The sequence below is a fragment of the Musca autumnalis genome, unplaced genomic scaffold (genome assembly GCF_047663935.1).
Source record: "Musca autumnalis isolate F117 unplaced genomic scaffold, ASM4766393v1 scaffold_2, whole genome shotgun sequence".
Classification (NCBI taxonomy): Eukaryota; Metazoa; Arthropoda; class Insecta; order Diptera; family Muscidae; genus Musca; species Musca autumnalis.
In genome coordinates, this window is record NW_027411755.1 from 179,105,198 (window position 1) to 179,128,263 (window position 23,066).

General features: G+C 36.7%; 1 protein-coding gene across 1 annotated transcript in view; it reads left to right on the plus strand.

Annotated features, from left to right (window-relative positions):
* Positions 1 to 21,046, plus strand: part of LOC141394954 (tyrosine-protein kinase Btk-like) — a 209,544-nt gene extending 188,498 nt beyond the window's left edge. The window contains exons 3-5 of the mRNA XM_073970136.1: positions 1,541 to 1,636; positions 1,796 to 1,928; positions 18,971 to 21,046. Coding sequence (XP_073826237.1) covers positions 1,541 to 1,636; positions 1,796 to 1,928; positions 18,971 to 19,125 — 384 coding nt within the window. The 3' untranslated portion in view covers positions 19,126 to 21,046. The remainder of the gene's footprint in view (positions 1 to 1,540; positions 1,637 to 1,795; positions 1,929 to 18,970) is intronic.
* Positions 21,047 to 23,066: the final 2,020 nt, after the last annotated feature.

The following is a 23,066-nucleotide window of genomic DNA, read 5'->3' on the forward strand; positions in this document are numbered from 1 at the left end:
AGGAGGGGACAAATATAGTCCATATTCGAACCAGATCTATATCTGGTAGGATGTGTAAAGTATGGACGAAATCGGTCACTCACTTCAAGAGTTATCGTGCGCACAATTGTTCCGAACATTTTTGAACTTTGGTGGGGGAGGTGCTTGAAGCAGTGGGTCGATTTCGAACTTAAAGTAAGTTTGGACAAAATATTACGAAGGCAAAACTTCGAGAGTTATCTTGCGCTCCAACCACTACACACGGTTTCATAGTATTTTTTTTTCCAACTTTCAGGCTATTTTCTCAGGAAGTATGGGTTTGCCCCTGATGAAACTTGTACCGTCGTATGGGGGGCAGTGAATACAAGGTGCTACAAAAAAAAATCAAAGCGATTCGACAGCAGCTCCTAAACTGAACTTTTCCGAAATTTGGTGAGGGATGTACCCGAACCTCATCTAAGTCTGCTAGAAGTTTCACGATGTGCAAAGTATGTACCAAATTTCGTCGCTCGCTTCAAGAGTTATAGTGTGCATAAATTTTCCGAACATTTTCGAACTTTAGTGGGGAGGTACCGGAAGGAGTGGACCGATATAGCTCATCTTCGAACTTAAACTAAGTTAGGGCAAAATATTACGAAAGCCAAATTTTGGACCGAATCGGTTAATCCATTAGAGAGTTATAGTGCGCTGCAGCCAGACAGACAGACGGACGGACATTGCTAAATCAACTCCAAATTGTCTGAAACGGATTTCGTCCAAACATACTTGGGGTCTAAAACCATTATTTCGATGAGGCACATTTTGCCCTATGAAAGTGTATATACCCTTGTTAGCATAAATGCTGAGGGTATAAAAAGTATTGTGGAATTACGTCGAAATTGAGAACTTTAATCTACTTCAGTGTGTCCGTTGACTTTTCTTAGTATACCATACATAAATATACCTTGGCATAACTTTAATTCTATTAAGCATCCCTTAAATTTTTGTAAGAAACTTCCCTGTCAACAGGAATTTCAACTCTTTGAGATCAACATGAAATACTTGCACCCCAAGAAGAGTTTCTTTTGTCCCCGGCAAGGAAATAGTTTGCATTTTGTTGTTGCCTTCTTTACAATGAAATATTAAAGTCACACTTGTGGCAGGCCTGTTGCGTATCACTCAAGTGTTAATATTTCAGGAATGTGGTGGGCTGACACCACTCGTGAAGTCATGAAAGCATTTTACCTTTTGCTTTTTGTTGCCCTTTCAAGCAAAAATATATGCAGGACTTTTAAGGATATAATGGCTGGCATATTTATAACAATATTCATAAACATGTGTCTTGTGCCCACAGAGCATTAAAGACTTATTTTTTTGTTTTATGAAAATAACAACTCAATTACTTTTGGTTAAGTGCTATAAAAAATAAATGTCCATTAGTTGTTTTTTTACAAAACATCTTGATCATCCTGTAACAAAATATTGAACATTTTACTTTAAGGTTTCTTGCTTGAACGAATAATATTTTTTATTTATTTTTCATTCGATTAAAAAAATAAAATTTCTTTTTTTTCAATTTCAGCGTCGTCGTGAACGTGGTCGCATACCTGTTAAGGGTGTCAGACTTGTAGAGGTAGCCACAGTTAATGGTGAAGGTGGAGATCCTTTTGCACCGGATGTGAGTACCAAATTTTTTCGTCTTCTTTGTTGTTTTTCTACCTCTACGTATCTCGTGTTTATTTTTTCCTTTTTTATTTCGTTTTAATTTATTTGTTTTTTATTTTTATTTCTCTTTTCCTACGTCTGCATTCTACCTATCTACCTACCATCCCTGCAGGGTTATCCTTTTCAAGTAGGCTATTGTGAATCTACCGATGATCAATCGCAACGTACTGTTCCCCAGTATACCCTGTATTTGGTAGCCAACAGTGAAAAAGAACGTCACGATTGGATACGTGCCATACGACAAGGTAAGTTAAGTTGTTGTTATTATTGTTCCGTCTACCGTTAAGCGTTAAGTTTTTGTCACTCGAGTTTTGTGTAATTAATGGTGAAGGATTTGTGTATTTTTGAGGATTTTTTTTGTTTTGAAAGGAAATGATTTTTTGGTGTTATTTGAGTTTTTTATTCATTGATTAGTGTTGAGATGTTTTTGTAGGGATTTGAGGAATTTTATAAATTTGTAACACATGTTGCGGGGAAGTTCTACAAAAAATTATCTGAAATTGTATGGATTTACCGGGAGCATTGAAAAAATAAATTTAAAAGTAACTGTAGATTATTATCGAGACTTGTTCCATAATGTACATATGTCAAGTTTGTATTTTTAGTGGTCACATGGTTAAGTGATCACAGGCCTAGTGCGCACGCAAATTTCATAAATTTTTTGCACCTTTTGCTTCGAAGAGGGATTAGAAGGGATTGAAGACTGTCACTTATTACTTAATTGGATCGATACTGAAATTTTATGCCATAAGTCCGATTAAGAAATATTTATTACTGTTCCTTTGCAATTTCAAATATGATACCTATTTATATCATTGACCTCTTCCTTAATCTATCGAAACTTTGGCCCTTCCACCCCACGTGTACCTTTTTTTACCCTCAGCCTTTAGGATAACGAGGCTATACACCCTTTGATACTACCATAAATGTGCCTAATCGAAATAACGGTTTTAGACCCCAAGTATGTTTGGATGAAATTTGTTTCAGACAATTTGGAGTCGATTTATACATGTCTGTCCGTTTGTATGTCTGGTGCGCACAATAACTCTCGAACGGATCAACCGATTCGAACCAAATTTTGGGTATCGTAATATTTTGTCCCAACATAGTTTATGTTCGAAGATGGGTCATATAGGTCCACTTCTTAGGTTACCTCCCCACAAAAAAAATTCTGTAAAATGGTGTGAACGGGTTCATCAAATTGCTTAAGTTTACAACATCGGGAGGCCTCTTATACGGCGTAGCACACTCCTCTTCGCTCTATCACTCTCAGGGTGCTCTATAAACTGCAGTTTGAAACAATCAAAAAAGTATCAGACTGCTTTACCGAGAGAGATATACCCTCAGCCTATGTGAATTGAAACTTTCATCTAGGGATAGATCAAATGTATTTAGGGTCTTTTCGGAATTTTGTGGCCCTTTTTGGATATTTGAACTTACCGACAAAAATGTGGATTAGGATTAAAGGTCAAGTGTTAAAGGAATGGACCGACATAGTCCATTATGGAATTGAATCTTATCTTTTCGTTCAAATCAAGTAACTCATTTTTAACACAGTTGCGGTTGACCAATCGAACTGAAACTTTGCACACGTTTCAGATTTCAGATGACAATACATGAATATGAAACCGAAACCAATATGGGTCCATTTTTTTGTAGCCCCCATATAGCAGTACCACCCGATTTAAAGTATTTTAAGGATTCTATCTTCATTTTTAGCCCGAATTGGCTGTAATTTGGGGTTCCCAATGGTACAGAAACTTGGTATAGCCTCCATATAGCGGTACTACCAGATTTAAAGTTTTTATCGACATTTTCGGCCTAAATTGGCTATAATTTTGTTATGAGGTTCTCAATGGTCAAAAAATTTTATAACTGAAAAGTTAAAAATAAGAAATAATTAAAAAAATTAAGTCACAGCGTTTTATTTATAAATGCACTTAAAACTAGAAAATAATTTTTCATGATGGAATCTCTCAAATAAAATGCTTGCGATTGAATTAAAAATTGTGCCATGATCTGCGAATCTGCACCTGGAATATTCGCACACTTTATAGAGAAGGTGCAGTTTACGCAGTGGCAGATGTACTTGAAAAGTACAAGGCCGATATTACTGCCATACAGGAAATACGATGGATTGGGAAAGGCGTCACAACAACACCTAAAGGTGACGCACTGTGTTATAGGTGCCATGACGTAAACCATGAGTTTGGTTGCGGATTTGTAGTTAGTCGGAGACTAAAACATCTGGTATCCAGCTTCACTCCAGTGAATGAAAGACTTGCTGCAATTCGAATAAAAGCTAAATTCTTTAACATCAGCTTTATTTGCGCTCATGCTCCCACTGAAAAAAAGGACGAACAGACCAAAGATATATTTTACGAGCGCTTAGAAGAAACATATGACAGTTGACCTGCCCATGACATTAAAATCATTCTAGGCGATTTTAATGCCAAAATTGGAAAGGAGAATATCTTTGGCCCAACAGTCGGGAAATTCAGCCTCCACAGTGAAACATCTGACAATGTTATGAGGCTGATAGACTTTGCAGCTGCAAAAAACATGGTAGTTAGCAGTACCAGATTTAATCATCTCGATATTCATAAGGGCACCTGGCTGTCTCCAGATCAAAGAACAAGTAATCAAATTGATCATGTTGTGACAGATGGAAGACATTCATCGAGCGTGTTGGATGTACGATCGTTCCGAGGAGCAAACATAGATTCGGACCACTACCTTGCTGCAGCAAAGGTACGTACCCGTCTAAACGTTGCAAATAAAGCACGAACAGACACAACGCGGAAGTTGGACATCGATAGGCTGCAAACACAACAGATAGCCACAGCATATTCCACTCAACTAGCCCAATTGCTTAACGCGAGCACTCCTTGTCCCGATAACATAACAGCACAATGGCAACATATTGCCCACTCCATGCAAACAGCCGCAAAATCCATACTTGGATTCCAGAGACCTCCACAAAGGAATTCATGGTATGACCAGAAGTGTCGTGCTGCTACCGAAGAGAAAAATGCGGCATATAGAGCTACTTTACAATCAGTAGCAACGCGTAGCGCACGAGAGAGATACAGGGAGAAAAGGAGAGAGGAGAAACGTCTTTTCCGCAGGAAAAAGAGAGAAATGGAAAAGCGGGAGTGTGAAAAAATCGAGATGTACAGGAGCCAGAATGAAGTCCGAAAATTCTACCAAAGAGTCAAGCATCAAACTGATGGCTTTGGTACAGGCACATCCTACTGTAGAGACCAGCAAGGTAATCTGGTAACTGATACAGATAGTGTACTCAGGATATGGACAGAACATTTTTCAAAACTGTTGGTATCCAATAGCAGCGAAGACGACGAAGATACCACAGACCCAATCCCAGAAGATGGTATTGAATGTATACCGCCCAGCCAAGATGAGGTAAAGACAGCAATAAATCGGCTGAAGAATAATAAGGCAGCAGGAGCCGATGGCTTACCAGCCGAGCTGTTCAAAATCGGAGGCGACACGCTGATAAGGTGTATTCATCAGCTAGTTAGCACCATCTGGCAGGAAGAACGAGTACCCGACGATTGGAACCTGAGTATCCTGTGCCCCGTCCACAAGAAGGGAGATAAGACTGTATGCTCTAACTATAGGGGCATAAGTCTACTCCCTATTGCCTACAAGATCGTGTCAGGGATATTGTGCGAACGACTAAAGCCTATGGTCAACGAGATAATTGGACCATACCAATGAGGCTTTAGACCTGGCAAGTCCACCATTGACCAGATATTTACCCTGCGACAAATCCTGGAGAAGACACAATAGATGCAGATAGACACCTACCACCTTTTTGTCGATTATAAAGCAGCATTCGACAGCCCGCTGCGTTCAAAGGTATTCCAAGCCATGTCTGAATTTGGTATCCCCGCAAAGCTCATCCTGCTTTGCAAAATGACTTTAACTGACACGAGGTCCTCAGTTAAAATAGGAAAGAACCTCTCCGAAGAGTTTGGTACCAAAAGAGGTTTCAGACAAGGAGACAGCCTTTTGTGTGATCTCTTTAACATCCTGCTGGAAAAGGTTATTCGAGAGGCAAACGTCGAAAGAAGTGCCACAATCTACACCAATAGTCACATGTTACTTGCTTATGCTGATGATATAGACATCGTGGGACGATCAGTAAAAGAAGTAACTGATACCTTTATGAAGGTCGAAGGAGAATCTGCTAAAGTGGGTGTGGCGGTAAACGGTGAGAAGACCAAGTTAATGGTGTCGACGAGCAATGCGTCCATAGAGCTCGGACCAACAGTGGAAGTTGGTTCCTATAATTTGAGGTAGTAAAAGACTTCGTCTACCTCGGCACTTCCGTAAACACAACAAACGACATCAGTTGTGAAATAAAAAGAAGAATTGTATTGACCAACAGATGCTACTTTGGTTTAAGTAAGCAGTTTAAAAACAAAGCCACATCTCGTCAAACAAAAATAACGCTCTACAAAACACTGATACTACCCGTGCTGATGTATGGCTCCGAAGCCTGGGTACTTGCGCAAGCAGACATGGCAGTGCTTGGTGTGTTTGAGAGAAAAATTCTTCGAAAGATCTACGGACCAATCTGCGTTGACGGTGAATATAGACGTCGCATGAACCACGAGCTGTATCTGCTGTACAACGACATCAATATTGTTAAACGTATCGAGATGCAGCGATTGCGTTGGCTAGGCCATATCATAAGAATGAGCGATGATGACCCCGCTAAAAAGGTGTATAAACTCGGACCGCTTGGCGGTGCACGCAGAATTGGCAGGCCAAGGAATAGATGGCGCAAACAAGTGGATGATGAGATGAAAAGGCGCGGTATTCCAGAAAGCGAAGCAACAAATAGAGAGAATTGGAGTTCTTTTCTTAGTTCGGCCTATAGAACAAATGTTCTGTAATGGGTCAGCTAAGTAAGTAAGAAACAAGTGGGGGTCACCCCTTTACTGTACCATCTCCGAAATTCATGTCTACGTGTACCAAAAACAAAAAATCATGAAAATCAGTTCGTTAGTTTTCGAGATGTACCTTAAAAGTGACCGAGGTCGAGACTTCGGGCCCCAACTAAGAACATTTATTTTCTGTTTTACTAAGACGATTCGAATTTAAATTTGTACGAACTACAGTCGGACCTCGATTATCCGTGATGGTCGGGACCGGAGGCATTACGGATAATCGATTTTCCCGGATAATGGAGGCAAAGTTTTTATGCAGTTTTTGGACATATTTTTAAGTAAACATTTTATAGAATTTTATAATAAAAATAAAGTCTGCAATTTTTATTATATTTGTTAATGTAATTCACAAAATTTTAGAATGATACATTATATCATCATCAGATTCATCTGAATTGACTTTGTCCCACGCTTTTTGTGATACAATTAATACAAAAATTGTGTAATATGGGAGAATTTCCAGTTTTCTTTTGCCTAATCTTTATTTGCTTAATCAAATTAATTGGAAAGTGTGCTTTTACTCCCCGACAATGAAGTTTATAAGGAAAAATATAGGAAATAGAAAAAAGACCAACATTTCTTTTCTATCCCGGATAATGGAGGTTCCCGGATAATCGATTCACGGATAATCGAGGTTCAACTGTACTACCAAACTACGGTTTTTTGAAAAATATTTGATTCGTCTTTGTTTTCAAGCAAACAAAAACTACAATAATAGGGATTTGGTAGTAATTCGAAATAATTTTAATTCGAATCGTCCTATAGGACAAGGCCAGGCAATGCGTTCATAACACTAGCAAGTATAACGATTTCAAAAAAAAAAAATCTCCGAAATTCATCAAAAAATATATAGCCTATTTTCACCACGGGACATTGCTGAATATTCTCTGAAATTTTCATAAAATTCGGTTCAGTAGTTTTGGATGTATTCAAAAGAGTGGGCGTGGTCGTCAGTTTTCAAGATATAACATATTTACAAAAGTGGGCGTGGCCGGGAATTTTGGCTCCAAATAAATACCTAGGGTCGAAACACAACCCCATTGTCTCTCAAAATTAATGCTCAACCCGATATGGTCATAAGTTTTGCATATGTAGCATCTAAAAAAGGACGTTGGTAGGGAACCTTCCTACTTCCTCCTAACTTCATAAAAAATTTAAATTTCATGAAAAATATTTCAGTAGTTTTGGAGATATAACGCATAGTCGGATCTTTAGGTCCCAAAGATGTACCTAGATTCTGAGATCCAACCACCATTTGTTCGCAAATAGATTTTCAGTGCGATCAGCCAATTTTTTTTTCAATTATAGCGTTTTAAAAATAGGCCACAGGCGGTGGTACTCCCTCCAAAATTTATCAAAACATATCTTCTATTTTCACCATGGCAACACTAAATTAGCAAGAACCCCAACCACTGCACAAATGCAAGGAGGCGTTGTTCCTAGGAAACGATAGGTGGCAGCCCCATCCTTAGGACAGGTTACAGTAGACCATTCATTCATTAACGAAACTGAAAAGAAGCAAAAGAAACAACAACAGGATTTTATGGCAATGACCTTTGGCACACGAAACTCTTCGTGAAACATCTGGAACAGCAAATGGTATCGTATAAGATCGAAGTCTTGGGTATAAGCGAAATGAGATGGAGTAAAAGCGATGAACTAACCACAGAAAACGGCAACCATGTACTATACAGTGGAAAAGAAAATGCTGGTGAAAGCGGAGTTGGGATCATGATATCGAAGAACACTAAGAGGTCGCTTCAGACATGGAAACCAATATCTGACCGTGCGATAATGACTCGATTCAAGAGCAATGTAAGACACGTCACCATAGTACAGTGCTATGCGCCCACGGAAGATGCTGAAGGCACTGTGAAAGATGAATTCTACGTACAACTAACATCCACGCTTAATGAAATTCGGAGAGGAGACATCATAATTCTCATAGGTGATTTTAAAGCGAAAATAGGGAGCGACAACACCAATGCCCGATTAACAATGGGAAAGCATGGATGTGGAGTTAAAACCAATAACAGAGCGCTTCATAGAACTGTGTCAAACATTTCAACCAGTCATTGGTGGCTTCATCTTCCCGCACAAGGAGATTCATAAATACACCTGGACATCACCGAGCGGCAATACTCGTAACCAGATAGATCACATATGCATGAGTAGAAGATGGAGGAGCTCGCTGTCAGACGTCACGAGCTCATCATAGGCGAAATCAAAATCAAATTGAAATGCCAAAGAAGAAACACCAGACACAGAAGGCGGAAACAACTACGCCTACAACAACTCCAAAACAACACAACCAGAAACACCCTAGCCACGGGAATACTCGAAAAGTTATCAACAAACCAACATCACACATGGGAACAAATCACATCAACATACCATCAAGTTGCGGAAGATACACTGGGCGTAGATGACATTTGGAACCTAATTTCTCAAAGAGGTGAGAATAACAACAATATCACAAGAGAACAGTATAAACAACTAGTTAAACAAGTGAAGAAAGCTGCAAGAAGAGACAAAAGAAAGTTCCTAGAAGATCTGACAAAAACAGCAGAGGAAGCAGCAAGCCAGAATAACATGAGAAAGCTACATCGGACGATAGATAGTCTCACAAGGAACCAAGCCTTAAAAGATCGAAATGGTAGACTACTAACGAACAATGATGAACAAATTCAAAGATGGAGAGAACATTTCGAAGAAATTAGCAACGTTGGAAACACCATTGAATACAACGAAATGTACAATAGCAGTCCAAAGGAAAATACGTTGAATATACCCTGTAACCCTCCCAGCTTGAATGAAATAAAAGAGGCAATATAACAACTAAAAAGTAACAAATCAGCAGGAGATGATGGTTTACCGGCAGAAGCTTTACAGGCCGACGCTAAAACCGCAGCTGAATTACTACGACCACACATCATATCAGCTTGGGAAGAAGAAAGACTGCCTCCAACATGGAAGTAAGGTATCATTGTAAAGTTACCGAAAAATGGAGACTTAAAAGACTGTAACAACGGGAGAGGAATAACCCTGCTCAACACCATATACAAAATACTAGCAGTTATAATACACGAAAGAAATCAAAGTCAAGTAGAAAACATTCTAAGAGATGAACAAGCTGGCTTCAGACCAAATAGAAACTGTGTAGACCAGGCCAATACCCAATAGAATGGCGCACCCCCCTGTATCTACTGTTCATCGATTCTAGCCTACGACACCATCAGACGAACTGCCATATGGGAAGCATTGAGCAAAAAGGGAGTACCCCAGTAAATAATCCGAATAATAAAAGCGATGTACCAGAATGCAGAACTCTCAGTTCATCCCAACGGAAACATAGGCCAACCATTCCTCACAAACGCGGGAGTAAAGCAAGGATGCCCTCTGTCACCCCTACTGTTCACAATTGTACTGGATGAAATAATGAATGAAGTCTGCTCTCAGAGAAGAGGCATAACATGGAGTCTCACGACAACTCGAAGACTTAGACTATGCGGATGATATATACCTTTTCTCTCACAAGATATCCAAAATGCAGTCAAAATTAGAAGACCTGGAGAGACTTGCTCGTAATGTTGGACTTGAGATTAACATCAAGAAAACAAAGGCCATAAGAATAAACAACACCAATACAGAACACATCATGTTACAAGGCCAAGCAATTGAATATGTCGATAGTAAAGGCACTTACATAAATACATTTCATAAAATTATTTTGGGAAAAGGAATCCATGAAATATAATTTATGGATACTAAAAAAATATGGAAAAATAAATTTATTCTTGATTCAATTGTTCAACAATACGGTCGTCGTTTTATTACAAAGAATATAGATTCTTACAAAAGCAGCGGTGGGATCGCTGAAATCAATAGCCTGAAAAATTTTTAAGCTATTTTATTCAATCCTAATTGAGAAGAGAAAGCAGGTTGCAGTCGAGAACTCAGAACCGAGGCAGAAACCAAATTGGATCTCGTGTTTCTGAAAATTCCGTTATAATTGTGGGTGATACCAATGCGACAAGGGATGAATTGCATGCAAAGATTCAAGAACTGGAAATTTTGGTAAAAAAGAAGAGAGATGAATTCATTGTACAAAAGAACGGAAAAAGGATTGAAATGGGTTGTTCCAAAGACTTGCAGAAGGGAAATTTTATATAATCATCATGATAAGATAGGACACTTTTCTGTGGGGGATGAACAACATAAAGCATTTGTAGAATTAAAACGGCGTCTAACTATTAGCAATTTATGACAGAGAAGCATATACTGAGTTGCACACAGACGCAAATAAATGGGGAGTAGGTGCAGTTTTACTTCAAAAACAAACAGATAATTTGTTAAAACCTGTGGCATATTTTAGTCATTCAACATCAAAAGAGGAACAACGACATCATTCGTATGAATTGGAAACATTGGCGGTTGTCTATTCATTAAAACGCTTTAGGGTGTATTTACTGGGAATAGAATTTAAAGTTGTCACGGAGTGTGCAGCTTTGAGAACAGCCTTTACCAAAAGAGATGAATACGAATACATGATGAATACGCGTTGAAGCAGGAACGGTTGTACAAAAGAACTGAAAAAGGATTGAAATGGGTTGTTCCAAAGACATGCAGGAGGGAAATTGTATATAATCATCATGATAAGATAGGACACTTTTCTCTTGATAAAACTATCTCTGCTATACATTGTTCCACAACATCCCATACGGGACAAGGGAGACTTCTCTCATATCAATGAGTGCACCCCGATTCATATTTAGCTCAATGATATGGGACCTACTGTTTATCGCCGAGTCCGAACGGCGTGTCTTAAGACACCACTTGTGGAGAAGTTTTTCAAGGCTGAAATACTCAGGAAATGTCGCCAACATTACTGAGGGGTATTTTGCCACCGTTGAAAAATGTTTGATGTTGCTTGGCCGGGGAATCGAACCCACCTTCAGCGTGCAAGGCGGGTGTGCATACCATTGCACCACGGTGGCACCCATGCCCTCAATTATAATAAAACATTTGTCTCTTAATCCCTCAGCCATGTTGCATGCCAATCAACCAATAGTTGTGCTCAAGCATTTAGAGTTAATTAAAGCCTTCCCACTTTTATTTCTAAGGAAGAATAACACGCAAAACGGAAAAAGGGAGTGTTGCTATTTTTTTGTATTACCGGTGTAACAACACCTCCTACAACAAACAGCAAAACAAAAATGGTAAAATGATTATAATTTTGTGGGATTGTGGTTTTACACTTGTTTAAATAGTTGGTAATTTTCTAACGGTTGTTATTAGCATTGGCTGCCTCTTAACTTGCCTTGCCAGCCATGAGAAAGAAAAGTTTGTGCGTCTAACAGAGTTTTAAACAATTTGCAGACATTGACTTTTTTCTGTGGATTTAGCGGTTGATTTGATTGGATTTTTTTTTTGTTTGTTTTTGGTTGTTGGTACTTCTCGGTTAAGGAAAATTGGTTTATGATTACGATAGGGGAAGGAGGAGAGGGAGGAAGATGATGACGATGATAACAATGATGATCACATGTTTGAGGTTGAAGATGTGTTATTCCATGCCATCATAATGCGGTCTTTTTTTGTGTGGTGTGGCTGGTGGCATACAGCTTAGAGATGCTGAGAATGATGTTGGTGTCGTCGTCAATGACTGCGACGACGACGATGATGATGCTGATGCTACCAATGTCGTGATCTTTTGACTTCTGATAATTTGAACTATTCGTTTATGTATTGACCCAATTTCTAATCCTGAGATTTCTATTCCCCTGTCGCCTCTTCCCAATCATTTATTTAGCTGACTACATTTTTATGTTTTTTATTGGTGTAGGTTGTCGTCTTTGGCGAGGTTTTTTCGTTCTTCTTCAGTTGTAGTCTTATCTCTGCTATGCTTTGTGGTGGGTTACTCCCCAATATCGACTGGTGTGGGGAATGCTAGTCGATGTTGGGAGATTTTTATATGAATTTTATTTCTTAACTTATTTTCTTTATTGGGATGGCTGGGCGTTTTTAATGATTATCGTTTTTTCTTGTCTTATTCTTCGTTTTTCTGCTTTTTGTGTTGCCTTCTTTAATATAATTTTTATGTTGGCTATTAGTTGGGTTCATTATAGGACTTTTCTCACCAAGAATGGTTTCCAATAAAACTATTAAAAAAAGCATCGTCGACAATATTTATACTACCATAAAAGTTATTGGTAGTTAATGTGAGGTAGTTTTTCTTTTATCGCTAAAAGGTTTTAAATACTGAAAATTTTAAAATAAAAAATTTCATGTGTAAAAGCGCATTCAAGATAATCGAAGGTGGCATAGGTGCCCCCATAATCATGTGAGATATTCATGCACTCTATGATTGCCAGGAAGTCACGCTACTATGCTCGAAATTGTTAAACGTTAAAATCAGCAGGGGCCTCAGATCCGTTTAGGTGAAGTTTTAACACTATTTTTTTTTTTTCATAAATTTAACCGGTTATTGTAGCTGTGAAGCGGGGTCTGTCCAAGACCACCAGGTCAGTTTTTATTGCTGACTTGGAAACAATAAGGCTTTACAGAAGGGCCTTTCCTTATTTTATATATTATTATATTTATATTTATTTTTGTACAAATTAAAACAAAAAAAAAAAAAAAAAAAAAAAACAAATATCGAACAAAATATACAGGGCAATCATGAATATTTCCCTCGGAATTTTTTCGCAGGGAAAATAATTTTAAAACGTTGAAAACTACTTGAATCACTTGATTATGGATTATTCTCGCCGAATTCAAAAAAATATTCCCTTTTTGGACATAAATATGAAAATAAAAAATTGTGAAATCGGGAAATGGTAACAAATTCCGCAAGGAATTTTTATTCATGATTGCCCTGATATTTTCTACAATTTTGTCCTCATCCTAAATTTTGTTACCAATCATCACACCCTAAATTTTCATCATTAACATAAATTAACTCTCCCTAACAGAGAACAATGCTTCCTTATTTCCCCCGAGGCCTGCCAGTTTCATTTGACTTTGTCACAGAGACAATTACAAACAAATTTTTTTGAAAAAATTCAATTATTTTGTAATGTTCCTTTATATTTACATAATTTACTGTTAAATTAATTCTATTAACAACGCCCACCATCATCACGAAGCACTGGTAGGCTTGTGCTGGTGGCATTAACTGTCACAACAAGAGTGACATAAATTCAAATTGAATTTTCTTGCTTTACCACAAAGCGGTGTTTTTGTTTTGCTACAGTCAAAACAAAAACGATAATAAATGAATAATGAAGTCACCACAAAATACGACCTAATTATTTTCATTAAATGGCACAGTGTTTTGAAATTTCCTCTAAAAATTCTTTAAAAAATCCACGTTTAAGAGGTGGCAGACTTCCTCTAAAAATTCTTTAAAAAATCCACGTTTACGAGGTGGCAGACTTCCTCTAAAAATTCTTTAAAAAATCCACGTTTAGAGGTGGCAGACTTCCTCTAAAAATTCTTTAAAAAATCCACGTTTAGAGGTGGCAGACTTCCTCTAAAAATTCTTTAAAAAATCCACGTTTACGAGGTGGCAGACTTCCTCTAAAAATTCTTTAAAAAATCCACGTTTACGAGGTGGCAGACTTCCTCTAAAAATTCTTTAAAAAATCCACGTTTAGAGGTGGCAGACTTCCTCTAAAAATTCTTTAAAAAATCCACGTTTACGAGGTGGCAGACTTCCTCTAAAAATTCTTTAAAAAATCCACGTTTACGAGGTGGCAGACTTCCTCTAAAAATTCTTTAAAAAATCCACGTTTACGAGGTGGCAGACTTCCTCTAAAAATTCTTTAAAAAATCCACGTTTACGAGGTGGCAGACTTCCTCTAAAAATTCTTTAAAAAATCCACGTTTACGAGGTGGCAGACTTCCTCTAAAAATTCTTTAAAAAATCCACGTTTACGAGGTGGCAGACTTCCTCTAAAAATTCTTTAAAAAATCCACGTTTACGAGGTGGCAGACTTCCTCTAAAAATTCTTTAAAAAATCCACGTTTACGAGGTGGCAGACTTCCTCTAAAAATTCTTTAAAAAATCCACGTTTACGAGGTGGCAGACTTCCTCTAAAAATTCTTTAAAAAATCCACGTTTACGAGGTGGCAGACTTCCTCTAAAAATTCTTTAAAAAATCCATGTTTACGAGGTGGCAGACTTCCTCTAAAAATTCAAGGTTTCTTGGGAAAATTCTTTAAAAAATCCACGCTTATGTGGCTCAAGGTTTCTTGGGAAAATTCTTTAAAAAATCCACGTTTACGAGGTGGCAGACTTCCTCTAAAAATTCTTTAAAAAATCCACGTTTACGAGGTGGCAGACTTCCTCTAAAAATTCTTTAAAAAATCCATGTTTACGAGGTGGCAGACTTCCTCTAAAAATTCAAGGTTTCTTGGGAAAATTCTTTAAAAAATCCACGCTTATGTGGCTCAAGGTTTCTTGGGAAAATTCTTTAAAAAATCCACGTTTATGAGGTTGCAGACTTCCTCTAAAAATTCGTTAAAAAATCCTTGTTTATGAGGTTGCAGACTTCCTCTAAAAATTCTTTAAAAAATCCTTGTTTATGAGGTTGCAGACTTCCTCTAAAAATTCTTTAAAAAATCCACGTTTATAAGGTTGCAGATTTTCTCAAAAATTCTTTAAAAAATCCAGGTTTATAAGGTTGCAGATTTTCTCAAAAATTCATTAAAAAATCCACGTTTATAAGGTTGCAGACTTCCTCTAAAAATTCTTTAAAAAATCCACGTTTATAAGGTTGCAGACTTCCTCTAAAAATTCTTTAAAAAATCCACGTTTATAAGGTTGCAGACTTCCTCTAAAAATTCTTTAAAAAATCCACGTTTATAAGGTTGCAGACTTCCTCTAAAAATTCTTTAAAAAATCCACGTTTATAAGGTTGCAGACTTCCTCTAAAAATTCTTTAAAAAATCCAGGTCTATGAGGTTGCAGACTTCCTCTAAAAATTCCTTAAAAAATCCTTGTTTATGAGGTTGCAGACTTCCTCTAAAAATTCTTTAAAAAATCCACGTTTATAAGGTTGCAGACTTCCTCTAAAAATTCTTTAAAAAATCCACGTTTATAAGGTTGCAGACTTCCTCTAAAAATTCTTTAAAAAATCCACGTTTATAAGGTTGCAGACTTCCTCTAAAAATTCTTTAAAAAATCCACGTTTATAAGGTTGCAGACTTCCTCTAAAAATTCTTTAAAAAATCCACGTCTATAAGGTTGCAGACTTCCTCTAAAAATTCTTTAAAAAATCCACTTTTATAAGGTTGCAGACTTCCTCTAAAAATTCTTTAAGAAATCCACGTTTATAAGGTTGCAGACTTTCTCTAAAAATTCTTTAAAAAATCCACGTTTATAAGGTTGCAGACTTCCTCTAAAAATTCGTTAAAAAATCCACGTTTATAAGGTTGCAGACTTCCTCTAAAAATTCTTTAAAAAATCCACGTATATAAGGTTGCAGACTTCCTCTAAAAATTCTTTAAAAAATCCACGTTTATAAGGTTGCAGACTTCCTCTAAAAATTCTTGAAAAAATCCACGTTCATAAGGTTGCAGACTTCCTCTAAAAATTCTTTAAAAAATCCACGTTTAGGAGGCTGTAGCTTTCCTCTAAAAAATCTTTCAAAAATCCACGCTTATGTGGCTCAAGGTTTCTTGGGAAAATTCTTTAAAAAATCCACGCTTATGTGGCTCAAGGTTTCTTGGGAAAATTCTTTAAAAAATCCACGCTTATGTGGCTCAAGGTTTCTTGGGAAAATTCTTTAAAAAATCCACGCTTATGTGGCTCAAGGTTTCTTGGGAAAATTCTTTAAAAAATCCACGCTTATGTGGCTCAAGGTTTCTTGGGAAAATTCTTTAAAAAATCCACGCTTATGTGGCTCAAGGTTTCTTGGGAAAATTCTTTAAAAAATCCACGCTTATGTGGCTCAAGGTTTCTTGGGAAAATTCTTTAAAAAATCCACGCTTATGTGGCTCAAGGTTTCTTGGGAAAATTCTTTAAAAAATCCACGCTTATGTGGCTCAAGGTTTCTTGGGAAAATTCTTTAAAAAATCCACGCTTATGTGGCTCAAGGTTTCTTGGGAAAATTCTTTAAAAAATCCACGCTTATGTGGCTCAAGGTTTCTTGGGAAAATTCTTTAAAAAATCCACGCTTATGTGGCTCAAGGTTTCTTGGGAAAATTCTTTAAAAAATCCACGCTTATGTGGCTCAAGGTTTCTTGGGAAAATTCTTTAAAAAATCCACGCTTATGTGGCTCAAGGTTTCTTGGGAAAATTCTTTAAAAAATCCACGCTTATGTGGCTCAAGGTTTCTTGGGAAAATTCTTTAAAAAATCCACGCTTATGTGGCTCAAGGTTTCTTGGGAAAATTCTTTAAAAAATCCACGCTTATGTGGCTCAAGGTTTCTTGGGAAAATTCTTTAAAAAATCCACGCTTATGTGGCTCAAGGTTTCTTGGGAAAATTCTTTAAAAAATCCACGCTTATGTGGCTCAAGGTTTCTTGGGAAAATTCTTTAAAAAATCCACGCTTATGTGGCTCAAGGTTTCTTGGGAAAATTCTTTAAAAAATCCACGCTTATGTGGCTCAAGGTTTCTTGGGAAAATTCTTTAAAAAATCCACGCTTATGTGGCTCAAGGTTTCTTGGGAAAATTCTTTAAAAAATCCACGCTTATGTGGCTCAAGGTTTCTTGGGAAAATTCTTTAAAAAATCCACGCTTATGTGGCTCAAGGTTTCTTGGGAAAATTCTTTAAAAAATCCACGCTTATGTGGCTCAAGGTTTCTTGGGAAAATTCTTTAAAAAATCCACGCTTATGTGGCTCAAGGTTTCTTGGGAAAATTCTTTAAAAAATCCACGCTTATGTGGCTCAAGGTTTCTTGGGAAAATTCTTTAAAAAATCCACGCTTATGTGGCTCAAGGTTTCTTGGGAAAATTCTTTAAAAAATCCACGCTTATGTGGCTCAAGGTTTCTTGGGAAAATTCTTTAAAAAATCCACGCTTATGTGGCTCAAGGTTTCTTGGGAAAATTCTTTAAAAAATCCACGCTTATGTGGCTCAAGGTTTCTTGGGAAAATTCTTTAAAAAATCCACGCTTATGTGGCTCAAGGTTTCTTGGGAAAATTCTTTAAAAAATCCACGCTTATGTGGCTCAAGGTTTCTTGGGAAAATTCTTTAAAAAATCCACGCTTATGTGGCTCAAGGTTTCTTGGGAAAATTCTTTAAAAAATCCACGCTTATGTGGCTCAAGGTTTCTTGGGAAAATTCTTTAAAAAATCCACGCTTATGTGGCTCAAGGTTTCTTGGGAAAATTCTTTAAAAAATCCACGCTTATGTGGCTCAAGGTTTCTTGGGAAAATTCTTTAAAAAATCCACGCTTATGTGGCTCAAGGTTTCTTGGGAAAATTCTTTAAAAAATCCACGCTTATGTGGCTCAAGGTTTCTTGGGAAAATTCTTTAAAAAATCCACGCTTATGTGGCTCAAGGTTTCTTGGGAAAATTCTTTAAAAAATCCACGCTTATGTGGCTCAAGGTTTCTTGGGAAAATTCTTTAAAAAATCCACGCTTATGTGGCTCAAGGTTTCTTGGGAAAATTCTTTAAAAAATCCACGCTTATGTGGCTCAAGGTTTCTTGGAAAAATTTTATAAAAAATCCAAGTTTGGGACGCTCAGGCTGGCTCTAAAAAATTCTTTAAAAAATCCACGTTTATGTGGCTCAAGGTTTCTTGGAAAAATTCTTTAAAAAATCCACGTTTATGTGGCTCAAGGTTTCTTGGAAAAACATTTTAACAAAATCCACGTTAATGTGGCTCAAGGTTTCTTGGAAAAACATTTTAACAAAATCCACGTTAATGTGGCTCAAGGTTTCTTGGAAAAACATTTTAACAAAATCCACGTTAATGTGGCTCAAGGTTTCTTGGAAAAACATTTTAACAAAATCCACGTTAATGTGGCTCAAGGTTTCTTGGAAAAACATTTTAACAAAATCCACGTTTATGTGGCTCAAGGTTTCTTGGAAAATTCTTTAAAAAATCCACGTTTATGTGGCTCAAGGTTTCTTGGAAAATTTCTTTAAAAAATCCACGTTTATGAAGCTCTAGCTTGCCCCTAAAAATTATGTAAAAAATCCACGTTTATAAAGCTCTAAAGCTCTTCACGTTTATAAAGCTCTAGCTTGCCTCTAAAAATTCTTTAAAAAAATCCACGTGTATGAAGCTCTAGCTTACCTTTAAAAATTATTTAAATCCACATTTATAAAAAAATCATTTTTCCTTCTCTTTCCAGTTTGTGAAGATACCAACACCCCAAAATCATATCGTTTTCATCCTGGTCTATGGTCGGGTAAACGATGGTCCTGCTGTAAGGGTATAAGTCGAGCAACATTTGGCTGTCAGGCGGCAACACATTGGCGTGAAACCAACAACAATCCAAGTAAGTAAAACTTTTTTTTAAAATTCCATAGCCTACGCCCAGCTTGAAAACTAAAAGCAAAGCTGGGATAACAAATTACTTTAAAGTGTCGACTGTTTAATTTATCCACCACCTGCCTTGACATGGCAGTTTATGTAGAACGTGTGTTTTCTCTACGAAAACGATTTGAGAATACATTTCATACAGCATTTAAGCACACATTAGGAGGCTCTAGGAAAATTAAAAAAAAAAATGTTGTCATGGTAAGGAAAAAATGGAAACCTAATTAATACACAAAACTGGTCCCTAGACAGGCTGCCTGCTTGCCGGCCTGGGTGTTGCTGGAGTGCAATCCATTTGGATACTTTTGTTTGTTGTTATGCCTCTGTGAGTTTCTTAAGCAGGAAATGCGTGCCATACATCACAATTTTGGTTCATCGTATTTTTGGTTTTCTTGTTTTTTCCGTACGATCGTCGTCGTCCATCTTCATCGTCAATGATGAGGATGATGGTGTTTAACTTCTTGATGACTTTGTGCTACCCTATTGCACACTCCTTAGCATCAAATCATCATTTGTTAGTGTCGTAATTTTTTGTTCATTCTTTCGATTTCCATTCCTTTCCACTTCATTTGGTGTTTGTAGAATTATTATTATATTTTTCCCATTCATGGATTGTGTGTGTGCGAGCGCGTCTATGTGGACTTGTGACCTTTTTGGCCTTTTCTTAAAGATTCCCTTTTTTTCTATTTGTAATGGAAAATTTTGTTATTGCCTGAAAGAGAACATTGAACAAATTATAACCGCAACAAATTTCCTTCATCTATTCTTCTTCTTCCTTTTAATAGAAAAATGTAAACTTCATTGGGTTCTTCTTGAATTAGACACGTAAAAGTTGTGGTAAATTTCCATTTTTGGGTCTTGGTTTATTTTATTTAAAAAAAAAAAAAATGTTGTGCAGGTCATCATTCAGACTGTCAAGAAAATGACAAGAATTAATAACTAATTGGAAAATTATTTTACATAATAAGGGGGGCTTAAGTTGGTCATAATCTTTCTATTGAAGGAGTATGACCTCATGAATTTGACCGTCTTTGGCATTGTTATGGTCTTATTATTTCCTTGAATACGCTCGGTAATATTGAACATTCAATGAAGTGTAGAGGTAGAACTTCATGGTGGTACATGTCATCTTGTTTACAGCTCTAGGTTTACTCTAAAAATTCTTTAAAAATCCACATTTGAGAGGCTCTAGGTTTCCTCCAAAAATTCTTTTAAAATCCACGTTTGTGGGCTCTAGGTTTCCTCTAAAAAATCTTTTAAAAATCCACTTTCCTCTAAAAATTCTTTTGAAAATCCACATTTGAGAGGCTCTAGGTTTCCTCTACAAATTCTTTTAAAAATCCAAGTTTGAGGGAGGCTCAAAGTTTCCTCTAAAAATTCATTTAAATATCCACGTTTGGGAATCTCAAGGTTTCCACTAAAATTTCTTTAAAAAATCCACGTTTGGGAGGCTCTAGGTTTCCTCTACAAATTTTTTTGAAAATCCACGTTTGGGACGCTATGGATTTCCTCTAAAAATTCTTTTAAAAATTTAAAAATTTTAAAAATTTTAAATTTAAGTTTTTTAATCTAAACGTGGCTCTAGGTTTCCTCTAAAAATTCTTTAAAATCATGTTGACACATATCTTGTTTACAGCCCTAGGTTTCCTCTAAAAATTCGTTAAAAAATCCACGTTAGGGAGGCTCAAGGTTTCCTCTAAAAATTCTTTAAAAAATCCACGTTCAGGAGGCTCAAGGTTTCCTCTTAAAATTCTTTAAAAAATCCACTTTTGGGAGGCTCAAGGTTTCCTCTAAAAATTCTTTAAAAAATCCACTTTTGGGAGGCTCAAGGTTTCCTCTAAAAATTCTTTAAAAAATCCACGTTTGGGAGGCTCAAGGTTTCCTCTAAAAATTCGTTAAAAAATCCACGTTAGGGAGGCTCAAGGTTTCCTCTAAAAATTCTTTAAAAAATCCACGTTAGGGAGGCTCAAGGTTTCCTCTAAAAATTCTTTAAAAAATCCACTTTTGGGAGGCTCAAGGTTTCCTCTAAAAATTCTTTAAAAAATCCACGTTTGGGAGGCTCAAGGTTTCCTCTAAAAATTCTTTAAAAACTCCACGTTTGGGAGGCTCAAGGTTTCCTCTAAAAATTCTTTAAAAAATCCACGTTTTGGAGGCTCAAGGTTTCCTCTAAAAATTCTTTAAAAAATCCACGTTTGGGAGGCTCAAGGTTCCTTCTAAAAATTCTTTAAAAAATCCACTTTAGGGAGGCTCAAGGTTCCTTCTAAAAATTCTTTAAAAAATCCACGTTTGGGAGGCTCAAGGTTTCCTCTAAAAATTCTTTAAAAAATCCACGTTTGGGAGGCTCAAGGTTTCCTCTAAAAATTCTTTAAAAAATCCACGTTTATTTGGCTCTAGGTTTCCTCTAAAAATTCTTTAAAAAATCCACGTTTATGTGGCTCTAGGTTTCCTCTAAAAATTCTTTAAAAAATCCACGTTTATGTGGCTCTAGGTTTCCTCTAAAAATTCTTTAAAAAATCCACGTTTATGTGGCTCTAGGTTTCCTCTAAAAATTCGTTAAAAAATCCACGTTTATGTGGCTCTAGGTTTCCTCTAAAAATTCTTTAAAAAATCCACGTTTATGTGGCTCTAGGTTTCCTCTAAAAATTCTTTAAAAAATCCACGTTTATGTGGCTCTAGGTTTCCTCTAAAAATTCTTTAAAAAATCCACGTTTGTAAAGCTCTAGCTTGCCTCTAAAAATTCTTTAAAAAATCCACGTTTATGGAGCTCTAGTTTGCCTCTAAAAATTCTTTATAAAATCCACGTTTGGGAGGCTCAAGGTTTCCTCTAAAAATTCTTTAAAAAATCCGCGTTTGGGAGGCTCAAGGTTTCCTCTAAAAATTCTTTAAAAAATCCGCGTTTGGGAGGCTCAAGGTTTCCTCTAAAAATTCTTTAAAAAAATCCGCGTTTGGGAGGCTCAAGGTTTCCTCTAAAAATTCTTTAAAAAATCCACGTTTGGTAGGCTCAAGGTTTCCTCTAAAAACTCTTTAAAAAATCCACGTTTGGGAGGCTCAAGGTTTCCTCTAAAAATTCTTTAAAAAAATCCACGTTTGGGAGGCTCAAGGTTTCCTCTAAAAATTCTTTAAAAAATCCACGTTTGGGAGGCTCAAGGTTTCCTCTAAAAACTCTTTAAAAAATCCACGTTTGGGAGGCTCAAGGTTTCCTCTAAAAATTCTTTAAAAAATCCACGTTTGGGAGGCTCAAGGTTTCCTCTAAAAATTCTTTAAAAAATCCACGTTTGGGAGGCTCAAGGTTTCCTCTAAAAATTCTTTAAAAAATCCACGTTTGGGAGGCTCGAGGTTTCCTCTAAAAAAAATCCACGTTTGGGAGGCTCAAGGTTTCCTCTAAAAATTCTTTAAAAAATCCACGTTTGGGAGGCTCAAGGTTTCCTCTAAAAATTCTTTAAAAAATCCACGTTTGGGAGGCTCAAGGTTTCCTCTAAAAATTCTTTAAAAAATCCACGTTTGGGAGGCTCAAGGTTTCCTCTAAAAATTCTTTAAAAAATCCACGTTTGGGAGGCTCAAGGTTTCCTCTAAAAATTCTTTAAAAAATCCACGTTAGTGAGGCTCAAGTTTTCCTCTAAAAATTCTTTAAGAAATCCACGTTTGGGAGGCTCAAGGTTTCCTCTAAAAATTCTTTAAAAAAAAATCCACGTTTGGGAGGCTCAAGGTTTCCTCTAAAATTTTTTTAAAAAATCCACGTTTGGGAGGCTCAAGGTTTCCTCTAAAAATTCTTTAAAAAATCCACGTATAGAAGGCTCTAGGTTTCCTCTAAAAATTCTTTAAAAAATCCACGTATGGGAGGCTCAAGGTTTCCTCTAAAAATTCTTTAAAAAAAATCCACGTTTGGGAGGCTCAAGGTTTCCTCTAAA